Source organism: Monodelphis domestica, chromosome 4 (genome assembly GCF_027887165.1).
Source record: "Monodelphis domestica isolate mMonDom1 chromosome 4, mMonDom1.pri, whole genome shotgun sequence".
NCBI classification, from domain to species: Eukaryota; Metazoa; Chordata; class Mammalia; order Didelphimorphia; family Didelphidae; genus Monodelphis; species Monodelphis domestica.
In genome coordinates this window covers 384,538,441-384,551,748 of record NC_077230.1, presented here as the reverse complement: position 1 = coordinate 384,551,748, position 13,308 = coordinate 384,538,441, and the positions used below count along the sequence as shown (strand labels likewise).

General features: G+C 36.8%; 1 protein-coding gene across 2 annotated transcripts in view; it reads left to right on the top strand.

The window, feature by feature from the left end:
* The window catches only part of KDM1A (lysine demethylase 1A), an 84,172-nt gene that overhangs the window by 22,202 nt on the left and 48,662 nt on the right, over positions 1-13,308 (top strand). Inside the window, exons 3-4 of one of the 2 annotated variants that reach the window (XM_007491201.3) lie at positions 5,990-6,049; positions 11,354-11,487. In XM_007491201.3, the coding sequence (XP_007491263.1) occupies positions 5,990-6,049; positions 11,354-11,487 (194 nt within the window). The remainder of the gene's footprint in view (positions 1-5,989; positions 6,050-11,353; positions 11,488-13,308) is intronic. The other variant, XM_007491203.3, reaches the window with a different exon arrangement.

Genomic DNA, 13,308 nt, shown 5'->3' with positions numbered 1-13,308 from the left:
GACTTGAACCCACAGCTCTCCTCAGTCCTATCTACTATTCCATTCAGTTTTTTCTACAATCTCTTTTGCAGAATATAGTTGATTAATCTTTCTAAAATACTGCTATTTTCTATTCTAAAATACTGCTAGAGGGTTCATGGGATTTAGAACTGAAAGGAACTTTAGGGATCATCTAATGCAGTCTTCTCATTTTATCAATAAAAGTTGAGGACTAGAGAATTGAGGTGACTCCCAAAGTCACATAGCTCGTGCCAGAGCCATTATTTGAATACAGGCCCATTTTCTCCAAATTCAGCACCTTTGCTCTGTTCCACACTGCCACGTTTTATTTCATTTACCCCATTCAAGAAAGCTTAGCAGAAATACTGTGTAAAACTGTATTTCATTGAATTTATATTGAGCATCTACTCTTAAGTGCCCTCTATAGGCAATTTGTTGTAACTGTTATCAAGCAGATTTGAAAATACGGATTGTTTGCTTTTAATTATGTAAAAAGGGGGATTTTGCTATGTGGGAATTTTATAAGACTGCTTGCAGATAGGGACTGATCTTATGATTTCATCAATGTGAAGAATTCCCTATAAAAGGAAAATTTTCTTTCTTTAATGCAGATTAGCATTCTTTACAACTTCTCTACAACTTAAAGTCTTAAAGAGTTGTCTATAGAGTAGCAGTTGGCAACCTCTGACTGCCTGTTTTCTGTCTACCTTGAGCGCTCAGGATGGTTTTTACATTTTAGGGAAGTAGAAAACTTTATTCAGAAAGATAAAAAACATTCTTCGTTTGGGCAGCATGACTGATTTAATACACAGTCCATATTTTACTGACTCCTGCTCTAAAGCACCATGTGGTTAAATGACTTGACTAGGCTGACACAGCCAGGATTATGTCAGAGGCAGAACTTGAATGTAGCTCTTTATTTCCAAGATCTTCTCTCCATCCACTGTGCATGCTCCTCTGGAAGATATTTTACAGAAATCTTGAAAATCTTTCTTAAGGTTTTCCAGAAGCAATACTAAAATACTAAATACTAAAATGAGTAAAATTACAGAGGTAGTTGATATTACCCATCAATCTTTAGGATGGTTCTATCCATTTGAAAATAAGAGGATCTGGTCCCTAATCCACAAGTGGGTTATATGTATTTTATGCAAATTACTGAAAATGCCTTTCACAGACCCCAACATTTTAAGGAAATGCCATGGTTCAGTTGAAGAGAGAGGGTCAAAATGTGTAACCTGTTGAAATGAGCACTCTGCAAAAATTTCCAATGTGACTAGGGTTCCAGACATGGGGAATGATTGATCAGTGAATCTTAATTTCATGCTTGCTGTCATACTTGGATAGTTTCCCCAATGATTGGAAACTCTTTGTCCCCAGCACTTAGGAATGCTTACTACCTAAGCACTTACTAAAGGCTTATTATCAATTGATGATTTGCTCTGAATACTCCCTCTCTGAACATAAATCATCTTCTACATCCTCCTGTTCTCTTTCTTAACTACTCAGTTGGAGGAAATCTATATTCATATATTTAAAACTGCTATAGTCTAAGATCCATCCTGTTCCAGAAGGAAGATCTTCAAGATACTGAGCCTTCTCAAGAAGAAGATGGGAGAAACAAATAGATAACCTCCACCTTCCTGTGAAATCTGGTGTTGGTACTCCTTAAGTCCTCTGTCTGATCAAAGCAATACTTTGAAATACTAGATCTTTATATCTATCGTGGAAGTACTGAAATAACATTGGCAGCTGAAGAACATATTGAAAAGATGAAATATTCTTTCTGGAATGAGGATGACAGAGGGGATGTGATTGAAGCCCACAGAGTGAGTGGGTGGGAGTGGGGGTGGGGGTGACTAGTACACAGACTACTTCCAAGTGTAATTTAATAGAATTCAGTAGCTCACTTGACACTTGAGGATTTTATGACAAAAGAATGTTTTCTGCATAGAAAGTGGTAATGCTTGATAATTTTACCTCAAGGTGATAGCAAAATGAATATATAAATAGATTCCCAAAGCATTTATAGTCATTCATGAAGGATGGTTCAAAGGTGAGGTATTAAGGAAAAGATGGAGATTTCAATGGCCTCCACCTTAAGTTTTGCTGTTTGACATCATGGGTGGACTACCATGCCTGCCTACAGGACATTCTTTCATGCCATTGTCAGAACACTAAGCAAGTTAGATTTTAAGCTATTCATGTGTCATGGTCTATATTCTTAGCATCACTGATATCAACTGGATAGAGAAAGTAAATGGAGGTGCTTCTATATACATTTTAAAAGCACTATGTATTGGGGGTGGGGGTGAGGGGAAAAAAAGATGAATGAAGATAGATCAACTGTTAAATTGATATTCCTAAAATACAGATCTAATCAGTTATACCCCTGCTCAAAAATCTTTAGTGGTTGTCTATTGCCTTTAGGATAAAACACTAAACCCCTTGCATGACATTGAAAGCCCATTACAAGCTGGCTTCTGCTTGCCTTTTCTGTCTGATTTTTGTTACTCTTCCTTGTGTACTTTTGATTCTAGTCAAACAGACTTCTCGCTGTTCATCATACATAACCTTTCCTCCTCTCCCTCCTTTTCTCAGCTTAAGTGGTTTGCTATTTGCAGCCTTTGCTGAGCCTCAGTTATTGGTATTCCTCTTCCTGAAATTACTTTGTATTTGCTTTGTATTTACTGCTACTGCTAACTTGTGTGCTTTGATTTCCCTCCCCTCAGAATGGAAGCTCTTTAAGGGCAGAGGTGAATTACTTTTTATTTTTGTATTCCTCCACCCTAGCAAGTGCCTTCCACAGAGTAGACTTGTAGTAATGAAACATTTTTATTGAATTAAATTGAATAAACCCTCAAATTTATAAAGTAGAACTACAAAAATACACAATGATAAACTTGCTGATATTCTCTTGTTTTATTTTTCACCCTTTTACACTACCTTTTTTTTTAACTTTTATTCTCTACTTAATGGAGTTCCATTTCTACTTTTACTTTCATATCTATTCCATGCTTTATCTTTCCAGAAACCTGGCTATTGTTGTTTGAATGACCATCCATTACTGCTATTCTCCTTTAATCCACCACCTTTTACATTTGGGGCTTTGTTACTCTTCAGAACCAAAATGGAAACTTCTTGCTTTATTTCCTCTTCCTTTAAATCTTTACTTGTTCATCTTCTGGTTCACAGCTAAAACAAGAGGAACAGATTTCTGTTTCTCTTAAGCACCAGTGACTAGCAGGAGGAAAAAAGACAGTAAAGGGCCACATAAATGCAAAGAAAAAAAATGCAATTGGTAGTTAAAATTTGGGGTAGCTGCCTGGGAGAACAAGGTAAAAGTTAACTCATCCTCTTTTTAAGTTGACAGGAATCCTAAATGTAAAATACTATGACTAATGGCAGAAAATATGCTTCATTTTTTTTTTTATTATGGCTAGTTAATGGGGAAAAAACATTTTTTTAAGACAGGGAGATACGGGGAAAGAAAAGGCAGAAGGGGAAGTTGGCGGGGGGGGGGGGTTGAGGAGAAACTGATCTGCCTACCAGCTTGAGAAAAGATCTTGGTGACATTTGAGAAATGATCAAAACATTTGGATCTATAGATCTGTAGGAACTGCTCAACCTTGATTTTCTTTGATATTGATGCTGCCTCATTTTAGTGGGTTGGGGGCTGTCTATAGGATGCTCTTGGTCTGAGTGTATGAAAATTTAGGTTTTTTGTTTTAATTGATCTCTAGTAGGGATTAAAGAGAACTAAAGGAAGAAATAAGTCTTCAGGAATAAGTAATTCAGAAGTTTTTTGTAAATTAATTTTACTTAATATTTAAATCAGATGTGTTATTCCATAGGCACAATATTTTAAAGATGAATTTATAGCTTTATCTGGATGAAGTGTTTTCAAATTATTAAGTAATTTAACTTCATGCTCTTTTCAAGTGTCAAAATGACAAATCTTTGAGACAGATTTTTGGTGCATTTCATTGCCTTGTGCAAAGTTGTATTTGCTTGAGAATTATACAATTCTAGGGCATGATGTCCTTAAGTCAAGAATTTGCACAAATCATTTAAAGACTTAAAAGGAGAGCTTAGTCCCTTTTTTTTGCATCCTGTTCTGTCACTGTCATGAAATTCTTTATATCTAATTTAAGATCTTATTGCTGCAGCTTCTTACCTTCCTTCTTACCTTATCATCACTAAAGATAGGAAACAGGCAGTCATCATCTTATCTTTAAATTCTTTCTTTACCTGAGAATTAAGATGTCACCTTAAAACTTGGAGATCAAGACTGATTCTGTGGTTAAATTGATAAATCCCATAGTGCCCTAGTCTCCTAAATCTTGTTGTGCAGTAGATTCTGTATAATATTGAGTAATCAGCTCTGCTGCCAACTTGTGACATTTCTTTTCCAATATTTCCTGTTAAAGAAAACATACCAAAATTTGGATCACTGGAGAGATGCTTCCGTGCTTTTCATACATTACAATTTAATCTTTCACGGTTACTCAGAGGGATAGAAGCTCAAGATACTAAAAACATCTCTTTTGGGGGTGATAGATTCTGGGATTAGTTGAATTATTTACCTAAACTTTTTGATTGATCCTCTCAGGAATGCTTGACCCATCTCATGAAGTTATTTGTTCTACTTAGTCATCAGGCCAAATTCCCTCAAGACCTGATTTTGTAGACTGGTGCCTGTTTCTACAGGCTCTTAGCACTTATCCCCACACTGGATGAGATTAAATTTGTAGTGACATTTCCTGGGGTGGAATTCTGCTTAAGCTATGGCAAGGCAATACTGACACTGTAAGCATCAAGCTTTTTGATCTGAATGTCTTATTGCTTCATGGCCTCTGCTTTGAGTCCTTTTGAAGAGAAGGGGAGAATCCTTTAGGCTTTTGCAGAATATACTGATCCTTTTTAGAAAGTTTCATAGATTCATGAGTTGATTGCTTTGTTTGCAATTTAGGCCCCTAGAACCCAGATTATACCTATTCTTTCAGTCTTTCAGTGGAGTTTTACAAAAAATGTAACCTCTCCTCCCCCCTAAATCCCTTCTCTATTAAGTAAGACCAATTTACAAGTATTTGGCAATCAAAAATTCAGTGTACTTTGTACTCCTTCCTTTCCAACAAGAATAGATGTGTAAAGTTGCCATTACATGGATCAGAATTTGGAAGATTACCATGTGATGGCATGTTATAGAGAATTCTATATGTTAAAGAGAGTTTTATATGTAAAGAGTTTTTCTTAATCATTCCCTCTGTCTCTTTAAGAGGCAAGGGAGCAGGTAACATTTCACAGTAAGAGTCAGTTAACTGACAGTTTAACTGACAGCCTGCTGAAGATTCCATTACCCAGGAGACAAAGTGGATACATAGGAGAAAGTGACAGCTGGAAGGAGTTTTTGTCTCTGGGTCCCCTGGGGAGAGGAATGACTGGCTCTCTCTGAGACTGGCATTTTTTTCCAACTGACAATTAGAGATAGAGAAATTAATTTTTAAGGCCTTAATAGCCTTATTGATTAGTGATTAGCTTAGGCAGGTAGTTAGATAGTGGGTAAATTATTAGATAGTATAGAGAAGTTTAGGCCTGGGCTTGGCCTTGGAAGAAGACACTGCCCTCAAAGGCAGATGGATTTAGGGTTTTTTAGAGAATTTTAGTTAGGATTGGGATCTTAGGTATAGTTATAAGCTATTATAAGATTACTCTCACTTTCCTCCTTTCTATTTCCTATCTGAACTTTCCTAAAAATAAACTAAGTGTTTTGCGTTTACCAAACTGCTCTCCTGACCTTTGTTTAAACTCCTACCAAAAAAATTTAACCCTTCACACCTGGACCATGATTCCAGAAGAAGTAACTCACTGAATATGGGTTTACTAGTTGGTGGTAAACTCCTGAATCACCAGCTACTAGGCCTTTATGTCCAGATATGAATTTAATTTATGGAGTAAGGTCCCTGAGTTCTCCTCTTTCCTTCCACAGGGCAAGCAGGAGGACTTCAAGACGACAATTCTGGAGGGTATGGAGACGGCCAAGCATCAGGTGAGGGTGGCATTTGATGCTTGCCACTTTGTAGCCAGAGCCGCCAGGTCAGGGATTGATGCTTGCAAGTGTGTATGGCTATGGGTTTTCAGATCTTAGCAAGAGGTACAAAAGAAACATAATGACCTAAAGAGCAGGATGGGGGTCACTTAGAATTATAAAAAAAAAAGATAGTGTAGCTAAGACAGAAGAATCCTAAGGCCGATCTCTCAACCCTCCACTGTTCTTCATTGTTTTGAGAAGATTGTTGGTCCTTCTTCCCTAGAGCCTTTCTAGTAATACTAAATATTGCGTTAAACTTACATACTTAGGAGTCCTGGGACCTTAAAAACAACCACCACCAAAAACTCCCCAAGCATGAAAAATTGCAGGTTTGGACATCTTAACTTATGAGAGAGGTAGTCTAATATTTAGTTGGAGAATTAATTATGAAGTGTAGTCTAATGACATCTCAGTGGAATTGACTGCTCATTTCATGACATTAGATAACCATGCTAAATAAGTATCACATGACATTATTTGCACTGTCTAAACATTTGCTTCTCGCTTGCTTAAATGGCTTCCAAAAGAATTCAATCAGTAATTCTCCTCTTCCTTTCAGACCAAAGCAGTATGAGAAATCCTACTACCAGGGTAGGTAGTAGAGGCTTTAAGGTGAAAGATTCATGGGCCTACCACCTGGAAAAATTAGCTTTTACTGAATTGTCTTATCCAATATAGCATCTCTAAAAATTTGTCCTTTTCTTTCCAAAGTATTTTATGTATTCCAGTTCCTGTGAATATTGATACTTCTACAGAACTTAGATTATTTAAAATTTCAGAGCTTGTCATTTGGTAGCTATTCCACTCTCAGATGATTATTAAATGTTATTGCATTTAAATAATTTGTGGGAATTTGTGTTTTATTCTCTAATCAAAGATAAGTACACTTAAGGGATCTGTGATTTTGTTGGTGTGGGTACTCCCTCCACTGGCACAGACAACAGCTTAGTAGGTGTTCTTCAAGAGTTAACTCTGCTTGAAAAATTCATCACCTTGTAGCCAGCTTGGTGATGTGCCTCTGTGAACTTAGCTGGGCTGGTTCTTGGACATCAGGCATATGTTTGTCATCATGCCATCATTCACAGCTTTCCTAGGATGATAGGACTTGCCAGAGCTTATACTCTGCTGCCTTGGCCTTTGAGAACCACACACTTTGTTGAGCCATCGGAAGAGGAACCTACAATGGAGGAAGAACAGAGAAAAGGACTTAGGCATAGTAAGACAACCAGCCACATGCTGTCTCTGTGATGTTGAATTAGACTTCAACTTCTTCATAGACTATGTCAAAGCTCTGAAGGTTGATAGTCATCTAAGTTCTTGATTTTATCTTGTAGAAATTAAAATACCTTTTCATAAAGTCTGCATTGATGACAAATCTACCAGAATGGTTAGTATTGAAAATGTTTTAAATGAGGTCTTTGTGATTTTGGAGATCAATAATAGTTATTACATTCATGAGTATCCATAGTTCATAAATAGTCAAACAAATGATCAGATAACTTAGGGAAACTAATTAATTTGGTGCTACCGTTCCACTAACATGAAAATGTGATTTTTCAGGTTTGGGCTGTAATAGTAATAGTTGTTTTGAGTCATCCACAATTCTTATCTGATTCTCCCTAATGTCCAGAGGCTTGCATTTGTGTGATGGCCGTTCATTGTGGAAGAAACTGTTGCCAATAGCTGTGAGTTTTTTTTTTCCTACATGAAGCTAACTAGAACTTTTGGGTATCCAAGAAGCCCAGATCATCTAATTAGCACCCTACTTTTAAGTTGAACTCACTAAGTGGCCCAGAATATTTCCAAAGTATCACTTGTAAATGAGCATTAAGTTATAGAATCATTGCACTTAGAGCAAAAGGAACTTGAAGGGTTTGTGATACAGCCTATTCTTTTAAGGGAAGTTAGTAATATCCTCATTTTATAGTTGAAGCAGCTGAGGCTTAGAGAGAGAGACTAGGTTCTCATTTTAAGGACTTATCCAAGGTCACACAACTAAAAATGATGTTACCTGGACCCCATGGCTTCTAACTTCTAGTGTGGAACTTCTTCTGGATTATTGAAAAGTACAAAGGATATCTGTAGACCTAAATAGGAAAAATTCTAATACATATAAGAAATGTGAAGTTGGGGGGGTTTTGTTTGTTTTTTTATTTTTTTATTTTAAGGGCTAACTTGGTTTGCCTTTAGGTATATTTAAGTAAATGCCCTTTAATACTTGAATGGTTAAAATATATACGTTTAGATTTTTAATGCCACTGATGAGCTTGAAATCTGCCTTCAGCCCTTTATCTACTTTAAAATACAAAAGATGCTAGCTGCATCTCATCAGAAGCTAGAAGGGAATAGCAAAACCCATTTTGTTATTACTACCTTGTTAGCTTAGCTGCCAGCCAAAAGCTTAATTATTCATCTCAATATTTGATTATTCTTCCTACTTGGAAAAGGTGGGAACTGAACAATGAAAGAGGCTTCACTTCTTTCTGTTCATGGGCAGAATCTGAAAGGACTATTGGGCATCCTTATTTTGCTTTAAATGTCATAAATTTCTAGAATGTGAGATATCATGTTCAAATGAAAGCATATTTCAGAGCCAAGTGGTAATATTCTAATAGGACCTTTACCACTGCTTACCTGTTAATGAATGTTAGAACTGGAAAGTACCTTAGAAAGTAGAGTATTAGAACTAGAAGGGACATCTAGTCTAGCCTCCTGATTTTCAGTAAGGATAATTTTACAGGCAGCTAGGTGGCACAATCAATAGGGTCCTAGACTTGGAATCAAGAAAACCTGTGTCCAAGTCCAGCCTCAGACACTTAGCAGCCCTGTGACCCCTGGCAAGCCATTTGACCCCTCTCAGACTCAGTTTCCTAATCTGTAAAATGGAGATGATAACAGCACCTACCTCACAGGGTTGTTGTGAGGATGAGATGACATGTAAAGTGCTTTTCAAACCTTAAGGGGCTAATAATAAACACCAGTTATTTTTATGGTTATCATCCTCATTAAAGGCTTAGCCCCAGAAAGTCTTTTAAGCATAAATGGGGGTAGGTTGTCTGAAATGGTATATATTACCTCACTTTCAAGACATCCTATAGGATAGGTTAGATCTGGGCTTCTAGACTACAACTTTATTCTCTAATTGCTCTTTGCTTTTCTACAAACCAAATTACAGGAAATGGATGGCTGGGCAATGTTGCTAAGATAATTTTGCATTTTGAAAAACCATCTTGCAGTTTTTAAACTGAAAATCCATTTGCAAAGCATTCGTATGTGCTCATTTAGGTGCTGTATAGAATGATAGAAATAGAGAAGGATCTTGCCACAACTGAATTGTAACTTTTTCAAACCATCTTTAATAAATGTCTTTTATTAAAGATATTTTGAATGTAATTTATGGCCAAGAACTAGTTGTAGGATAAATGGGTAGGGTTTTTGTTTGAGTGGGGGAAGGGGCCAGGGAACCACCACTTGTTTTTCTGTTATTCTGCCAGTTATAAGCATTTATTAAACTCTTTATTATGTTAGAGGTATTGTGCTAAGCGGTGGGGGTACAAAGAAAAGGGGAGGAAAAACAGTCCAATCTATGCCTTCCGGAAGTTCACATTCTAATGCTCGACTTATTTATGTGGTTTATTTCACAAATATATTGGTAGTAAAAGACTTATGTCTGGTTCATTTTCCTGAGATAGTCTCTATTTATTCTATTGCTTTCCAGTGCTAAAGCTGTATGTATAACTTCATTTTCTAAAGAACTTCGCTTTTAGTCAAGATTTTCCCCCTTTTGATGTATTCAGCCTTTCTTCTTTCTCTAATTTTGGTTTATTTTCCATGTTATTCTTGTTTTAAAAGTATCTCTTTGATTTCCACAGTCTGTTTCTACTATCTTTTTAGATTCATGTTTCTGTTCATTACTTAAGCAATGGCCCTCCTTGTGGTCCTTAATCATTTAGGATACCTCTGGGGGTGTCCAACTTAGTAATATGGTACCCAAGTGGGAGCCAATAGTCAGTGACCTCTACTAGTGCTGTGAAAAGAGGGCTTTGTTTTCTTCATTTCAGGGTATGGTATTTCTGAGTATGTAACCTCACTAGCATCTTACCCACCTATTGCATAGTTAGATTTGCTTGGCCTCTTTGGACCTTTATTGTTTTCCATTGACAATCTGTGTTGAATTCCCACTCTTTGCCCCATGCCTCCAAGGTATTTTATCAGCATGTGTCCTAACTAAATCTCTTCCTCTCTCATTCTTCCCCCAAAAAGCTTGCTTGCTCCTTTTGAAACAATGTTGTTTCCGCTCCTTGATGTTTGCAGCTCAACTTTTGTTGGCTTTGAAAGATGTCTGGTTCCACTTCAGAGCCTCTTGTTTCAATGTCCTATTTTGTTACTTATACACAATTACTTTAATATCACTTAACCTTTTGGCCACAACCAAGTACATTTTAAAAGTCTTCGTTTTTAAAAGCTTTTAAATCATTCTTAACTTTTATGTCAAGTTATAGTTTCAGCTTGCTTAAATTACTCAAGCATCTTCGTGAAATCAGTGCTTTCCTTGGATTTCTGGCTTATGTCCTACAGTAGAAGAATATTAAATTTTTGACTAGAAATAATAAATTCCTTGGTTCTTTTTCTGCTGCTCCTTGTATTGTAATATTCTCACTCCCTGTCTGGATTGAGTTATATGGGAGCTGATGGCTGGCTCCTAGAATGAAAACCTAGAATGCTCTTTATCTTCCACGCTGGAAACTAACTGATCAGGAAGCATGCAATATTTTATAGCTGCTTAAATTTTCTCTGCAGATTCTTTGCCTACTTTCTCCTACTGAGTTAGCATACTTTCTCTTTATTCTGGTCCTTTCTTCTTGGAGTTTGCTATTTGCTGGCAGTGTCTCTAACACCATGGAGAGAAGAACTTGGTGTAATAGAAATTTGGTTCAGAACTCATAGGCCTTGTTTTTCACTCTTTAGAGACAACTATTATAACTTGGTCTCATTTTGTGGTAGCTTATAAAATATTAGTTAAGTGATCACATCTAAATATGTAGTCTCAATTATATGTAAGTAAATCTTAAAACAGTGCTAGAATCCTAAGAAACTTTCCGTTTTATAAACAGATTTTAAAAGTTAAAGGAAAACATATAGGCTGCATCAGAAAGCTTTATTGAATTCCTTACCCAGAGAAGAAGTTTGAGAAGTAATCATTGTCTTCTATCATTGTGCCCCTTTGCATGTTTTCTAGAACTCTGTTGCTCTGTTTGTTAGGTGTGGAGGGTGCAGCTTTCCAGAGCAGACTCCCTCATGATCGGATGACATCACAAGAAGCTGCCTGTTTCCCTGATATTATTAGTGGGCCACAGCAAACCCAGAAGGTTTTTCTTTTCATCAGGAACCGCACAGTAAGTTTTGAAGTTTTTAATTAGAAAAGAATAGAAGGCATCTCTCTTTCTCTCTCTCTCTCTCTCTCTCTCTCTCTTTCTCTCTTTCTCTCTCTCTCTCTCTCTCTCTCTTTCTCTCTCTCTCTCTCTCTCTCTCTCTCTCTCTCTCTCTCTCTCTCTCTCTCTCTCTCTCTCTCTCACACACACACACACACACACACACACACACACACACACATTCATGCCTTTATTAGCCAGATCCAGGGTAAAAGAAGTAATATTTGGAACTTTTCCTGACTTGGAATTGTTTTAAAATTAATCTAACATATTGTCTTGTGTAGTCACACATTTAGTGACTTTGAATCCTAGTATTTACTCCTGGGAGCAATATTATTAAAGAATATCTATTTTAATCCTCCCATTTTATAGATGAGAAAACTGAGGCCCAGAGAGTGACTTGCTTATAGTCTTCTGGAAAAGTGTTTCTAATGGCTGATATCAATATCTAAAATCCACTGTTACAGGTACATTCTATCCAAGACTACAGTGTGGTGGCAGTATCTCTAACACCAAGGAGAGAAGAACTTGATATAATGTTAAAAATTTGGTTCAGAATTCATAGGCTTGTTTTCCCCTCCTTTATAGAGACAACCATTATAACTTGGTCTCATTTTGTGGTAGTTTATAAAATATTAGTTAAGTTAAGCAAAATAATCATTTTAATGTTGTAGCTCCATCTTTCTGGTAAGTATATCAGGATACCAATTTGGAGTCACTTAAATGCCCTCTGTCAGCCAAGAGATTACCCGTACCCCCTTATTTGGCTATGCCACATAAAAGCATATTCTCCTTTGTGGCCTAATTCAGAACAAAAAGTGATTGGAATGTGATTTACTCCTGGATCCTTGCTTCCTTCCTCAAATTCTCCACACTAGCAACAAGAAACGGAATTCTCTACTTCTGCTGACATATTTCAGGGGAAAGGTTCTTTGTATTTTAAATTGGAAATCACAATATGTTTTCCTATCAAAAGAATGTCATAAATAGAGGTTAGATACCCTTGAAATACTATAAGCACCATTGACCTGGGACCTTAACCATAACTAAAACCTAAGAGAGAAAAATCTGGCATATTAAATAATGTTGAAATAGGAGGCTAGATAACTTAGGTTTGGGTGTCATTTCTTGACATTTTAAATAGCTACGTGATCATGGAATTACTTAACCGTAATGAGATCTAAATATCTCTATGGCTAGTGGTTCCAGATTTTTTTTTTTTGAAATTTGTTTTGTAGACTTGCAACACCTTTTAAAAACCCTCACCTTCCACCTTAGGATCAATACTCTGTATTGAGAAGAGTGGTTAAGAGCTAGGAAATGGAGGTTAAGTGATTTGCCCAGTGTGACACAGCTAGGAAGTGTCCCAAAAGGTCAAATTTGAACCCAGGACCTCCCATCTCTAGGCCTGGCTCTTGGTCCACTGAGTTACCCAGCTGCCCCCACTGCAATACCTTTTTAAAACAAAATTTTTACTATCTTCTCTGCAGTTCTTTGTAATTGGTGTCAGACCTTTTTGTAGCTGTTCAACGGAACAGAATTTGTAGTGTCGCTTATGATATAGACTATATTCAGTACATCAAATGCCTCAATTCAAGGTGCTCATTCTGAGCCCCTTGCCTTTGGCCAAAACTTTGCCCATCCTGCCTCTAATCTTCTGGCCCATTGCTTAAATTCACTTTATTTCCATCTCTGTTACTGCTTCAATCATGTTGCTCATTCTGCCTTTTACCTCACCTGTTTCCTCAGACCTAAATCACCTAAGTAACTTAAATTCACAACTTT